The sequence below is a fragment of the Rhineura floridana genome, chromosome 3 (genome assembly GCF_030035675.1).
Source record: "Rhineura floridana isolate rRhiFlo1 chromosome 3, rRhiFlo1.hap2, whole genome shotgun sequence".
In the NCBI taxonomy this organism is placed as follows: domain Eukaryota; kingdom Metazoa; phylum Chordata; class Lepidosauria; order Squamata; family Rhineuridae; genus Rhineura; species Rhineura floridana.
In genome coordinates this window covers 157,553,730-157,568,551 of record NC_084482.1, presented here as the reverse complement: position 1 = coordinate 157,568,551, position 14,822 = coordinate 157,553,730, and the positions used below count along the sequence as shown (strand labels likewise).

At 40.5% G+C, this 14,822-nt stretch overlaps 1 protein-coding gene across 1 annotated transcript in view; it reads right to left on the bottom strand.

The window, feature by feature from the left end:
* Positions 1-14,822, bottom strand: part of C3H3orf20 (chromosome 3 C3orf20 homolog) — a 67,653-nt gene that overhangs the window by 18,338 nt on the left and 34,493 nt on the right. The window contains exons 12-13 of the mRNA XM_061613425.1: positions 13,803-13,910; positions 5,435-5,577 (exon numbers count right to left, since the gene is read on the bottom strand). Of these exons, the coding sequence (XP_061469409.1) occupies positions 5,435-5,577; positions 13,803-13,910 (251 nt within the window). The remainder of the gene's footprint in view (positions 1-5,434; positions 5,578-13,802; positions 13,911-14,822) is intronic.

The window sequence follows — 14,822 nt, the reverse complement described above, 5'->3', positions numbered from 1 at the left end:
ATCAAGGAATGGGGATATTAGCCACACCCCGGCACTAGGTAATGTTCCGATGCTGTCTTGAGGGATGTTGGAACCAATCATGAGTGTTTGATAAGCTGGGTTTATTGGAGGAGGGCGCATTCTTCCAACGGATGAGTGCCGTGTGCAAACAGGTGACGCAGACAGTCAGTTATTCGCTGGTTTTCTTCAGGAATGGGACACACTCGCTACCCGTTGTTTCTGTGATGTTTAAATGAACTTGTTTAACAAAACAATGCCGGTAAACTGAATGAGTTTGTTGTTAAGTAACACAGTGTATTCTATTGGTTCATACTGTGTGGACTTAATTAGTTCTTTATATTGCCTTTCCATCTTCTTATCTCGTTGAATGAGCATTTAGTGCAGTGAATCGCATACTAGCGAAGAATCGAAACCGTTTGGATAGTTAGTTGTGGTGACTTAAGACTATTACTATCCAAGTATACTCCAGATATTGTGAAATTAGCCAAAACTCATCAAGCTCAAGGATCACACTAGTATTTTATAATAAATCTCATTTTATTTACTTTTCTATAACTATGTATGTATATTAATAAATCATACTAAGAATTCAATATGTAATCTAAGTGCAATAAAAAGGCATGATAAAAACGATCAGTAACAATCATTGAAAATACCTTTTATGCATTACTCATATTTTAAGGGATGAATAGGAAGCATTGGCATATACTTAATCTGAGGGGGGCATTGGGCACAAAAAGATTTTGCAAAGGGGAGTTGGGTCGAAAAAGGTTGGGTGACGCTGGTCTATAACAACTCTATCTTGATACATATAGCCTTGGCTTTATTGTAGAATGTATACAGGGTATCTGAATATGTTAGCTACTCCTATGCTTCTGGAGATAGGGTCCAATTCTAGAGATAGAATTTTGTAAAAAGTTAACCAAGCAAATAGGATCTTGATCCTACAAATGTTCATGGAAGAAGCCATGAAGGCAAATACTTGTGACCCTGGAAAACGTTGCAGAGAAAGCACCAAATCCCACTTCCTTTTCTTCTGTATTCAGATTATTTTGCAGAGAGAAGCAAACAGGGTGAAAATGCTTCTTATCTTTACTTTATCCTTCAGTGACCGTTAGTAAGATCACAAGCAAGCTCCAGTGACACATAAAGTGCTTCCTACTCTCTCCAATTCACATGGAGGCATTTTGTAATCAGCAAGTGATGGATCAATTCCTAGACTCCATAGCCACAATCCAGCAACACATTAGTCATCATGACTAAATTCCAGTGAAAGTGATGATGGAGTGGACATGACTTCACTTGAGCTCCATTTATTTCAATGGGGCTTAATTTTTGCTGGATTGTGTCTGCTATCTTTAAAGACTGAGATGTCTGGCGCTGAGTCGACCATATATTTTACAATACACTAAAATTGCCAGTACTTCAAAGTACAGAGAGCAGAACAGTGGTGCCATATATTTAAGATTTGAAATATCTCATCCTTAGAGTTCCTATACACCAAGACAATGAATTTCTAGCAAGGAAAGAGTCCACACCCCTTGCTGTAGCAATCTGACACTCTGATGTAGTTTCAAGGCCAACAGCAGCTAGTGTATGGGACAGAGGGAGGAACAGAATGAAGTCATGCTGTTCCTAGATATCAGTGTCGCCACCGTAACGGGGCTCAAGCCTCTTCAACGTGACTGCAGAGAATACCACAGCAATGAACAACCATTAGTCACCCATGGCAAATGGTTTAACAGACTGTACTGGAAATGATGCTATATCCATCCATTGAATACATGCTTTGAATGGACTTTCTTCCTCCATTCTATTGAGCTGGTAAAAACAGACTGTAAATCTTATTCAGTGCTAGAGTTGCTGCTACAGTTGCCCACAGGACATAAAATAATACACAACAAAGCACAGGGCTGGCAGGTAGGGACAGCCTCACATTGCCGATAGATAATCAAAGCTGTGTCACTATTTCTAGAATAAATTATGGGGGTGGGGTGGGGTGGGATGGAGAGACAGTTCACAATAAATTAAGCACATTTGAGGAACACGTGTCAATTTGATGCATCTGTGTCTTCTGTTCAGGTTCCACAACTTGGGCCAATACACTTCTTGTGGAAGAGTATGGGATATGCAAGTGGAATACAGAGTAAGAAGGAGGAGGAAAATATGGAGCACCGCAGAGGCATGAAGAGATGGGCTGGGGCCAATGGAGGAAAAGGGGAACAAGATGGGTGTTGACCAACCACCAAGAGCAAACTTTCAAGAGGCATGGGGCTGCAGAGGGAGGAGGGAAAGCCCCATTCTGTGAAAGTGCAGTGTTCCTTTTGTGAGAGGAAAGTTAGGATCCAAGCCCTTACTGAAGATGAAAAGGGGGAGAGAAGAAAGGAGGAGTAGAAAAAGAAAGGGACTATAAGAAAGAATGGTCGGAGCTTTTGTCTTAATTCAGTCTGTTGCATTGACATTGGCATTGCAGGGCATTGACATTGACCTCTATAATCTAAAGACCTGGGATGGGTGAAACTGTCAAACGCCAGTTTCTTTCTGTTTCTCATTTTTAAGAGTAAAGATAAATTTAGGAAGGGCTTCTTCTTTGAGCAGAATAGACAAACCAGTCCATTTCTAGTTTGTGTTACTTTCACATGTGTTCACTCATAAATCCATTGTGTCGCATTCCCATATTAATCTGAGAATTTCTTAGTCTGCATGAAAATTTGCATTTAAATAATATTTTGAAACTGTCTTGTCTGAAAATGCATATTCTTAAACATATTTTCTCAAAACACTTATTTGTAAGTGGATTTTAAATCATTTTTTTGAGCCAAGAACTCCCAAGATTGGAAAAATGAGACACCCAAGATCCTTTCATCCTGACTTAACATAACATTTCTGCTTGCACACACACAATTTATTGGAGTAGCTGAGACTGAGTGGCACCTATTTGTGCATACTACACAGCCACATTAGCTTCATATTTGTTTTGGAAAAAATATGACAGAATCCAAAGTAGCACATATTTTGGCTTTCAGGTGGAAATGTTTTCTTCTAACAATAAGAAACAAAGGTGATCAGAGGTCATATTGCTCAGCTGAAATCTGTGTCAAAACATCTTTTAAATCTGAACCTTCCAAAATACTAATGGAATTTGAACTTGTTCATTTTTTAAAAAGCCATTTTGGCTGTCATGTGTTACTCTATTTGAAAATATTTGGTACTACCCAGCCCTAATTGATAAGAATGTAAGAAAATCACTGCTGGATCAGGTCAATGGCCCATCTAGTCTAGCATCCTGTTCTCACAGTGGCCAGTCATGTGCCTAGGGGAAGCCCACAAACAGAATCTGAGTGCAAGAGCACTCTCCCAAAAGCATACTGTATCCAGCAATGGAGATAGAACATAGCCATTATGGCTAGTAGCCACTGACAGCCTTATCCTCCATGAATTTGTGTAATCTTGTGGTAGTGATTTCCATAGTTTAACTATGTGCTGTGTAAAGAACCATTCTTTTGCCTGTCCTGAATCTTCCAACATTCATCTTCATTGGATTCTGGTATTATGAGAGAGACAGAGAGAAAGAGACAGAGAGAGAGACAGACAGACAGACACAGAGAGAGAGAGACAGACAGAGAGAGAGAGAGAGAGAGAGGGACAGAGACAGAGAGACTTCTCTCAATCTACTTTCTTCACACCATGCATGCATAATCCTGTAGAGCAGGAAAAGCTTCAGAAAAGGGCAAACAAATAAGAGGGGAGCATAATAGAGGTGTACAACATTATGCATGGTGTGCTTTCTGAGACGAGGTGACCGTAGTCCCACCATAATTAGTATAATGGCATTATGATATTGGCAGTTTTATTTTCACACTTGGAATTCACATTTTTCACAGCTGCCGAACACCAAGACAACATCTTCATCAAGCTACCTACTATGACTCCAAGATCTCATTCCTCGTCAGTCACTGCCAATTCAGACCCCATTAGTGTTTTTGTGAAAATAGGAGTTTTTGCCCCAATATGGATCACTTTACACTTGCTTACACTAAACTGCATTTGCCATTTTGGTGAAAAAGAAAAAGAAAACAGTAATGGCCTTTCCTTCTATAAGTGACATAGGGCTCATTTACATGGGATCATTTCTTCATAGCAAATACACTGCTTTTACCTTTGTTATTTATTTGCACCATCTGCAGTTTCTGCTCAATGTTAGCTGCCAATCTGTTTTTCCCATTCACACAAGTAGGCATTCCTCTGGGAAGGATTAGTCTCACTGTTTCCTTGTGGCCCCACCCTAATTATACATTTCCACTCCCTCTGGTTGGTAAGTGACCAAGCATGCTCAGTCTGTTCTACCAGCTGCAGTAGGTTCCTTAAAAAAAAAAATCCTGAAGTACAAATATCTGTGTTTTCCCTGCCTATGGTTGGTAGGATACAGCTGAAATATAAATCTTTGTCTGAGCAGTGTTACACTTTTGAGCACAAGTTAAGGAAAAAAGAAAATAAAGGCAGCATTTGCAGCAACATAAAAAAGGTCAGCAGAATGGAGGAGAGCAGCTAGATGTTGCTTGTCAGCCCACAGGAAACAAAATAAAAGAGGGAGGAGGAGAGAGTGGGTGTGGAGAGATAAACAATTGACACACCCACCTAAAAGCATTGGAGCAAAGCATCTACAACAATAGAGAAACAGAGTGGAGACATTTTTTCTCCACTTTTCGTATTATAAGAAGATTGTGTTAGTATGAGTTTATAGGGGGAAAACTGCATGATAGCTTCTGTTTTCCTGTAATGTCATATGAACCATGCAAATTTAAGGGAAATGTGAGTAGCACCAAACTCACAGTAAACTACTGTGTAGATGAGCCCATAGGGTCTTAACCAAAAGCTCATTTCTCTCATTCTTAAGGGAAGCTTCAATAGGTGCAAAAATGGACCTCTATTAGGATTTTGGAAATATGCATATATATGTAAATATAATACATTGATTAAATGTCAGTTGAGCAAGTAATGAAAAATTAAATATTTAATCAATCAACAGCCCTAATTTTAGGAATCTGAAACACAGCAAGGAAGAGTTTAGCTTTCAACCTTTTTAAAAAAACATTCCTCTAGTTCAAGGACAGCCGACATGGTACTCTCCAGATGTTGCTGGACTACAGCTCCCATCATCTCTGACCATTGGCTATGCTGGCTGGGGCTGATGGAAGTTGGAGTCCAACAACATCAGGAAGACTCTGCATGACATTGGCCACTCCTGCTCTAGGTATCTGATTAGCAACAAGAGCAGCTAACAATGAATTTTATGGATGGACCGTTCTTCTCATAACAGCTCATCCCTGATCACATTGCACTGGTTTGTCCACTTCATGTTGCAAACACAGACCTCTGCCTGACATTGCCTCCCCATTCTCATCTTTTCCTTCCCCTGGACTTCCTGTTTTACCTAAATTTGAAACTCTGTGGCAGGAAGTGACCCATCTTGCAGTCAAGGCAAACTTGGTTGATCTGCTTCAGCAGGTCTCTCTTGCTGAAGCTGTATCCGTTGAAAACACAGCCCCCAAAGAGTAGCTTCCCTCCAGCGTACATCTGTTGACAAACAGGCAGGAAGGAGGGGGACAAAAATGCTTTGTGATAAAAAATATATAACCAAGTTTGAAGGCTTGGACCAAATGGTTTCCTTTTCCTGTTTTGCACAGGAGGCTTAAATGTTTTCACCCAGACATGAAGGGGCTCTGATGGCTCTGTGCAGACACACACACACACACTTCCTGCACATCACTTAACACTATTGATGCTGAATGAAGCACCATTCACTTTGGAAAAGCAGAAACAGTGCAGGACTTAACGGCATGACCACAAAAAGCCTTTTGCAGACTTTTTTTGGTTGCTGTCTCCCCCGCAGGCAACACTTAACTGATTGCAAGCCCTTCTCCACAAATAATAAGAGGTTACCAGACCCCCCTTTTTTCATAAATCGGTGTGTTTCTTTTTAAGATTCTGTGCTGGGTATTCTAGACAGGAGCATCATTTCAAAATTATGCATGTATGAGTGGTTGCATCAAAGTTTGATGGTTTACTTTTGGATATATTGAAACCCCCATGTATTTTAAACCATTTGGGCTGGGGCTGGGGGGGAGTTATACCTTTAAAAAACTACAGCAATATTATCACCACCACAAGGCACCTTTTTTAAAATGGATTTTAACATTTTAATTATGTTGAAAAAGTATGGGGAATTTTTTTACTTTATTTTATTTTTTGCTTCTGCGTATAACAATATACATAGCAATGTGTAAGTGTACTGTAAGCAATGTAATACTGCATACTATAAGGAGCCCTTACTGCAAAAGGGTTAAACTTTATTATAGAACTTGACCATTCTGGGCAAGTGCAGAGGGGGAGGGGGAGAAAAAGAATTAGTTTGTGCAGCAGAATACACTTCTGGCCCCAGACTGCTGGCTGAAGAAGAGCGTAGCCCTTGAGAATAAATAAAGCTGTCTGTCCTTGCTCTACTACTAGAACAGTACAGTAGTTTATCAGAGTCAGAGAATAAATCCTAAACAAAAAAATCACAGGCCAAGAGAACATGCCGGGAGAACATAGAAAGATCATTTTGAGAGAAAAGATTGAAAAAGAGATGGAGGTCAAAAATAGGACACTGCAAGTGCCTGACATATGTTCATATGGGATGAAATGAATTTATGGATGGGGGAAGGAATGGCATTTCTGTATGGCAGAGGCAGCCAACGTGGTGCCTTCCAAATGCTGTTGGACTACAACTCCCATCATCCCTAACCATTGGCCATGCTGACTGGGGTTTCTGGGAGCAAAAGTCCAATAACATCTGGAAGGCACCACCTTGGCTATCCCTGCTGTATTATTATTATTATTATCATCATCATCATCACCTTCATCATCATCACCACCATCTTCATAATCATTTATTATCCGCATTTTACCCAAAGGTCCCAGGGTGGATTGCAACCATTTTAAAATGCAACATTAAAAACAATGAAAAAAACCCTTAAATCACAAAATAGGGTGAGCCATATGGTGTATATATATGAAAATGGAAATGAACTGCCTTCAAGTAGATCCCGACTTATGGCTACCCTATGAATAGGGATTTCATGGTAAGCGGTATTCAGAGGGGGTTTACCATTGCCTCCCTCTGAGGCTAGTCCTCCCCAGCTGGCTAGGGCTGGCTCAGCTTGCCACAGCAGCACAAGCCAGCCCCTTCCTTGTCCGCAACTGCCAGCTGGGGGACAACCGGGCTCCTTGGGACTATGCAGCTTGCCCACGGCTGCACAGGTGGCAGGGCACGTAACCCCTGAGCCACTCGCTGTGGGGGTGAACTTTAGCTGGCCCTTGACACCCAAGAGACACAAGCGGGGATTTGAATTCACAGCCTCTGGACTTCCAGTCAGGCTCTCCTCCCCACTGTGCTATACCAGCTGTTTTTGGTTTATATAAGATACAGCAGAAGAGGGTACATGTGAGGTGCAACACTACTAGGCAGACAAGTGGAATAGCAAAAGAGACTGGACAGTTGAGGCTAGGTGGGGAAGGATGTGAACTCAGAGCCACAGAGGAAAGGCTGGAAGAGCTAACTGGCCAGTAAGGGGTAAACCAGGATTGGAGTGGTGAGGTGGGGACTGGAGAGGCAAGGCATAGGTGGAGGAGAAAGGATGGTAGGCCACAAAAGCAGGCACATGAGCCAGGAGAGAAGAAAGTAGGTGGGGATGTTCAGAAAAGCTGGGTGAGGCCACAGAGAGAATGAGGTGTATGGGTGGAAGGCCTGGGGAGGGAAAGATATGAGATCAGGCAGGTGGGACAGAGGGGCTTGGAAACAGTAAGTGTGATCATCAGAAATGGGTGGCTGGCAATCAACATGCTCACCCTGTATTATTTAGTGTAGCTTCCATGCAAGGAACAAAGAGTTCATTGTGAAGCCAAAGTTATTTGGCAACCTTTAAGTTACAGCCTCTTCTCTTCCCAACTCAGCTAGTTCAGAGAATCAGCAGTTCCCTCTAGTGGGCTACAGCTTCAAATGCTATAGACATCTCACAGAAGGCAGAGTTTTTAGGGGTTTTTTTAAGGGTTAAAAGTCACCTTTGCATAGGCAGTAATGAAGTTTCAGGAGACATTTTCTATATATTTTCAATGTATTTTTTCAAAGGATATTTTCTATGGATTCATGCACTGAGCAGAGAGTTGGACTTGATGCCCTTATAGGCTCCTTCCAACTCTATTATTTTATGATTCTATGATTCTGTATTTTTCACTACTGGACAGATGTCTTCATCCCTATTTCTGTAAGCAAACATGCCTATCCAATTATTTATGAGTGCAAACTTCCCTAAAAAGATTTACTTCTCTGTATTTACTTCTTTGTGGGTCAGGCAACCATTTGGATATATTATTGTACTTATTATTGTATATTCATTATTTTATTTATGTAATTTGAACATATTTTGTTTTAATTATTATTGCTTCTGATTTTATACAAGCAGGTTGTTTTTATCATTTTGGCTTTTTTTTTTTTTTTAAATACTGTTATGTACCGATGAGCTGTATTATGCACTGAGCTGTATTATTTGCTGAATTTGTTTTTGCCATTTCTTTATGTTCTTTGATATGATTATAATGATAGAAATGTTTGCTCATTTTAATGCTATTATTACTGTGAACCAACAATAGTTGTTAGAAAAGCAGAATGCAAATACTAAATCAAATCAAAGTCAGCAGAGAGGAAAAATAGAGGACTTTTTTAAAAAGGGTAAAATGTTAATTGACACAAAAGGCCACAATCCCATGCATGTACACTTGGGAGTAAACCCTCCTTAATAAAGTGGGGCTTATTTTCAAATAAATATGGATTGGACCAGGCTGCAAGTTAACTTCTCCCACTGCTGACAACTGAGACGTTCTTCTAATCTTGAATCACTTCACTGCACTTGCTGTCCTTGTGGGTACTCCATCAGCCTGGGACAGCTGACCTGTATACTTCCAGGACTGATCAAGCAAGTAAAGATGAAGGAACAGGTATTGGGGAACCTGTTGACCTCCATATGATCATAGATTCCAACTCCAATCAACTCCAGCCAGCATGGCCTACAGTAAGGGATTATGTGAACTGTAGTCCAGCAACATCTGGAGATCCACAGATTCCCCTTTAGACCCTAAAAAATCAGCCCTGTTGAGCATTGTGTTTACAGTTAATATAGCTATCTTAGCTATTTTAGTTCAGTTGGGACTATCTGAAACTCCTGTTGTGCAGCAGTTTTGTTCCCAAAGCAGATGCTGTTTCCCCATTGTAGTCTGTGTATGTGTAGTCTTCACCAGAATGATTCATTAACTCCCTAAATGTTACAGTCCTACAATATTAGCAAGGCAGCCTTGTACACACCTACTGGGTTTGTCAATTTCTTTCTAGAGAAGAACAGTCTCTGTGCATTCACTAATTTAACTCTGTGTATTATGGCTGACAATGCATAGATGGCCTATGACTGTGGGCTGCAACCCTTATAAATGCATTGACTGTTCTTTGAAGTTGGAGGAACAAATTTTAATGCATGGTATATTCAACATGTCTTTGAAGTGAGAATTTTCTGGTTGGTATTAATGGTGGTCACAAGAAGATTTTTTTTAAAAAAAATGAAGCTCTACATATTACTGATCTTCTTAGTCACATTATATTCTGTTTTTACTGTCCTAGTGTGCTGATTAATGGCCCATCCATACCTAACTGCAAAATCCACACTTTCCATATTTGGTTGGTGGCCTCAAGATCCATATCTGTCCTCTTTGTAGTTGGATTATTCTGAAAACCCGATTATCAGGGATCCATATGTGTGGGCTTCTTTTTTTGGGGGGGGGAGTCTAAATTGCTTTAGCATTGACTACTCCCCTAAGTCCACCCCTCTTCAGTGATTGGTCCATAACGGTCATTTGCTTTTCACAAGCTTTTTCAGAAGAGCGCAGAAACATATATATTTTTTTTAATTTCCACACATGCACAGGTTTGTGGATGTGCTGTTGGGTGGGAAGGAGACAGGGGGCTTGGCATATGATGGAGGAACATGGACCGCCTATTGCAGGAAGGTCTGCGGCATTGTGTCCAAGCACACAGACATTAATGCAATTGATTATTGACACAGGAAAGCAGATTGGTTTTTCAGTGGTATTTCTAATGCGGATTTGTGAACGTGAAAATCCGTACTAACTTGCAACATCATATGGACTATGGTGAATTAATAAGGACATAAAGCAAATATGGATGGGTCCTAGGACAGCCATCTAAACTTTTCATGCCTGCCGAATCTCTGCTGGAAGAGTACTCCACAGCATGGGCCCAGTGATGCTCAATGCTCAAACTCAGTTGGGTTTCTGAAACATGGAAGACAACTAACATCACTCCTCTGGATGATCTCAGTGATCAAGCTGGGATATAAGGGTTCAGGCAGTCCTTAAGGTATCCTGGATTCAAGTTGTTTAGGGCTTTGCATATTAATATGAAACATTGGACCTGGCCTGGTAGCGTATGGGCAGCCAGTGCAGATGTTTTAGCAGAGGTGTCACATGCTGATGACTTTTTACCTCCATTAGCAGTCTAGCTGCTGCATTCTGTGCTAGGTCCAAGGGAAGACCCACATACAGCACATTGCAGTTATCCAATCTCAAGGTTACCAATGCATGGACTACAGTGGATGCCACCTATTGGGTTTTAAATTGTATTTTAACTGTGTTTTGGTTTTTTAAATTAATTTGTTTTCATCTCATAGTTTTATACAGTATTTTAATGTTGTATTTAAATTGTTCTCAAACTTTCGTTCCCATAGACCACTTGAAAAGTGTTGAGGGTCTTGGTGGACCACTTAGATTTGTCTGCCTGCTATAGCAATTGTAATGCGCTGTGCTAAATGCAGTATTTTTAAAAATTGTATTTTTGTTGCTTCTTTTATTTCTTATATATTGTATTGTATTGCTTTATAATTTGAATTCCATAGAATTAAAATTATAATACAATAAAATACAGTATAAGAAATACAAGAAGCAATAAAAATACAATTAAAAATCAATAAGGACATTTAATGTGATGGATGTGCTATCTGCCATCTTCCACAATAAATAACACAGACAACCCGCGGACCACCTGAATGAAGCTCGCGGACTACTGGCGGTCCACAGACCACAGCTTGGGATTTCCTGTTGTATTTTATTCTATTTTTCACTTTTTGAGCCACCCAAGGAACTCCTGTTATGGGACAGCTATATTAATGTAGTAAATAAATAAAAAAATCCAAGGGAATGTTCACCAGATGCTGCTGCCTGGCACCCATCCTTATTCAACCAGTTATTATGCAGAATATTTGCACGTGCCACATATAATATTATGGATGCAATTCTAAGCATACTTGCTTGAAAGTAATCCCATTAATGTCCACGTAGATATGGAAAGGACTGATCTCTTTTAAGAGGTTCTGAAACTTCTAGGGAACTCTGAGCTGACTATACTGGGGATATAAAGGGCAATTTACATCTATATAAAAGTTGAAGACTTCAGAAAACAGTAAATTAACTGTGTCAGTATTACAAGTTAAAATGTTCACAATGGTAACATGGAAGGTGGAAGAAAAGCGTAAATTCATCCCTACATTTCCATCATTTAATCTATTTCTTCCCATATGGAAAATCTTGGGTGTCAGCCTTTTTCTGAGACAAATCAAAGCTCTTACAGGTGACTCACTCCCTACCTCTTATTCACTTCCATCTCCATTTTCATGAAGTTCAAATATTTCCCCTCCCCCCTCTGAGATTAGAGTCAGAATAACTTTATGGGGGCAGAGCAGGGGGAAGTCAGCTAATAGATTCTAGTTTGCTGAAAAGAATGAATAATAGCATTAGAACCCTTTGAAACTCTGAACTTGTCTACTCAGTCTGTTAGGCTTCCATGGTCAGGGGTTTACAAGCATTTAACAGAGCACAGAAAGGCTTTCATTTATCTGATTCGGCGCCTCTGTCAATGGGCCCAAATAAAAACATCTCTCTTTATGTGCCAAAGGCTCCCCTCCCAAGAAGAGAGCAATTTATTATAGGCATAACTAGAGTGGGAGTCCCAGCCATTCAACACAGTAGCATATTTTCTGCGCAAAACCTGAGATGTGGAGGAAATGCAGTGAATTCTGAGCTTTGTTGCTCACTTGCTTTATATAGATATATATTAAAACTGAGATCATAATGTTGAGTTCATAGGTCAGGTAATGAGAGTAAATCAAGTGGAAAGACTGCTTTTAACTCTTTCTTTAGAAGTGATATCAAAGAAAGGAGATGGATATTTTACAGAGTATTTGTATGGACTGGGGATACTGTTTACAATATTTATGTAACTATGGCCACACCCCTAAACTTACTAGGGAGTCCCATTAAATTCACCAAAGAGTCTTGTGGTATTTTAAAGACTTAATGCATTTATTACAGCAAAAGTATTTACAGTCCACTTTAACAGATGCATGAAGTGTTATCCTGAGTTGCAAGAATGTATACATGACTGGAGTATGTAGGCATACTCAGAAGACAGTGGAGTCTCATTCATTAGAGGCATATATATGCCTGCAGCTCAGGAGAACACTTCATGCATCTAATGAAGTGGCTAACAGTCAACGAAAGCTTGCGCCATAATAAATTTGTTGGTCTTTAAGGTGCCCCTGTATCTGATGATGCTTATTCTCTTGCAGCAGTGCATAGGCACCAGTAATGGTGTACAAAGCCATCTACAGCTTGTTACCAGGATACCTCAAATATATTCTCACCTCACCTCTTATATGCCCAAATGATCACTGTGCTCTACAGGAGAGGACATTGGGTCCCCTGATGTTGTTGGACTACAACACCTGTCATCCTCAGCCAGCTTAGCCAATGGTCAGGGATGATGGCAGTTGTAGTCCCTCCCATTTCTTATCAGACAGGTGCTGTCTATTTTGTCCTTTTGGTTTCAATTGAAGACCATCCTTTTTCAACCTTTTAAGAGGATTTTTATCTCAGTCTGTATCTATATTGGATTTGAAATTGTTTTTATATACAAAATTGCTCTAATTGTTTATGCTTTTATTGTTAGATCACATGTCTTACAGGAAGCAGTACATAAACAGAATGAAATTAAAAAATTAAATCAACAATGCAATTAACATTCACTTTTTTGTTAAGTAAATAGCAGCTGTGGGGAAGCCTGAGCAACCTCGGATGCATTGGAAAGGGGAAGGGATAATTAAGTTCTCTCTTTCCCTGACACAGCTGGAACAACAACAACAAAAACCTCTCCAAAGCTCCTATTTGTATTTCAAGGGAAGCCTCCATTGCCGCTAATGGAAGCTTTCCTTGAAATGCAAATAGCAACTTTGGAGAGGTGATTTTTGTCAAGACTGCGGCAGGAGTTAAGAGTTAAACTTCCCCTTCCCCCTCCTCCCTTCCCCTCCCCTCCCCATTCTCCTCACACAGCTTCTTCACAGCTGCTATTTAAACCATGAATGTTAACTGCATTCACTCAGTTACAATCACATCTACTTTGTCTCTCAGAAGTAACACTTAAGTGCACAGCTCTGAAGAAATGCATCAAAAAAGCCTCATGCCTGCCTATATTCCTTCTGTTGGAATGTAACTAGGTTTTCTGGAATTTGAAGCTAATGGATCACTCTGTGGTCACAATCCTTCCCTCAAATGACTGTTAACATACTGCATTATAAAACTGCAGTTTTGTGAATGAACCAAAAGGGCTAATGGGCATTGCAAGAAGAAAAAGACCAGATACTTGCCACTACCATTCCAGGAACTACACCATGCTTCTGCACCAGCAGAGGAGGCATTTTGTTCAGAGGGCTTTCTAGATCATATATCAGGAAGCGGTAGGGATCGTGTTTGCACTGGAAAAAGAAGAAATTATACTGTCAGTGTACTGGAAAGGTCATGGGGGTCTCTCTTTTAGCCAATCAAATATGTTGTAATGTTTCTGAAGCTAGGGTGGGAAACAGTCTAGTAGAGAAACTAAATATCACCAGCCCCAGCAAGCAGGCAGATGAACTGGAGACAGCCAGGGTTCTAACAGACCTCTCTGTTTTCCTTTCCATGTAAACAGGGTGCTTTTTCATCTTTTTTCCCATACGCTACATAAAAACCTGACTGATAGGAAAAAGATGGGAGAATCTGCAGCTGCTTCTGTCTATTGGCCATGTGAGCTGCTGAGAGACTAGGAGAAGAAAGGGAAGGCTGGATGACCAGCTTCCCCGGAGAGCCCACTTTACCCAGGTCTCCCTTTCCCCAAGGAGTAATTTGCCATACGTAAGTGGAGCAGCCCAATGTGACCATGTGACACCTATCCTGAAAGTGCCTCTCTGGCTGCCAACGAACTACCAGACCTGATTCAAGGTGTTAATTCTAGCATATAAAGCCCTAAATGGCTTGGGATCCAAGTACCTAAAATAGCCCCTTCTCCAGTATCAACCATTTCAGACTGTACATTCAAAAGGTGAGGCCTTGTTGGTGCCACCGCCACTAGCAGCTGCCTGATTGGCGATGACCCTTGACAGGGTATTTTCAGTGGTGGCTCCCTGTTTGTGGAATCCCCTCCCCAGTGAGGTGCATCTGTCTCCATCATATTTCTGTGGCAAGGAAAGTTTGGTGCAATTTGGTGCAATGAATAAATTCTGGAAACAAGCGGAAGTTGTATATACAGAAGTCTGCCCCACTGTACATATTGGGGCTTAAACCTTAGAAAGCATGTGTAGGATTATAGCCATATCTATTCCTATAGAAGAAACAAGGAGGTAAGCGTAGAA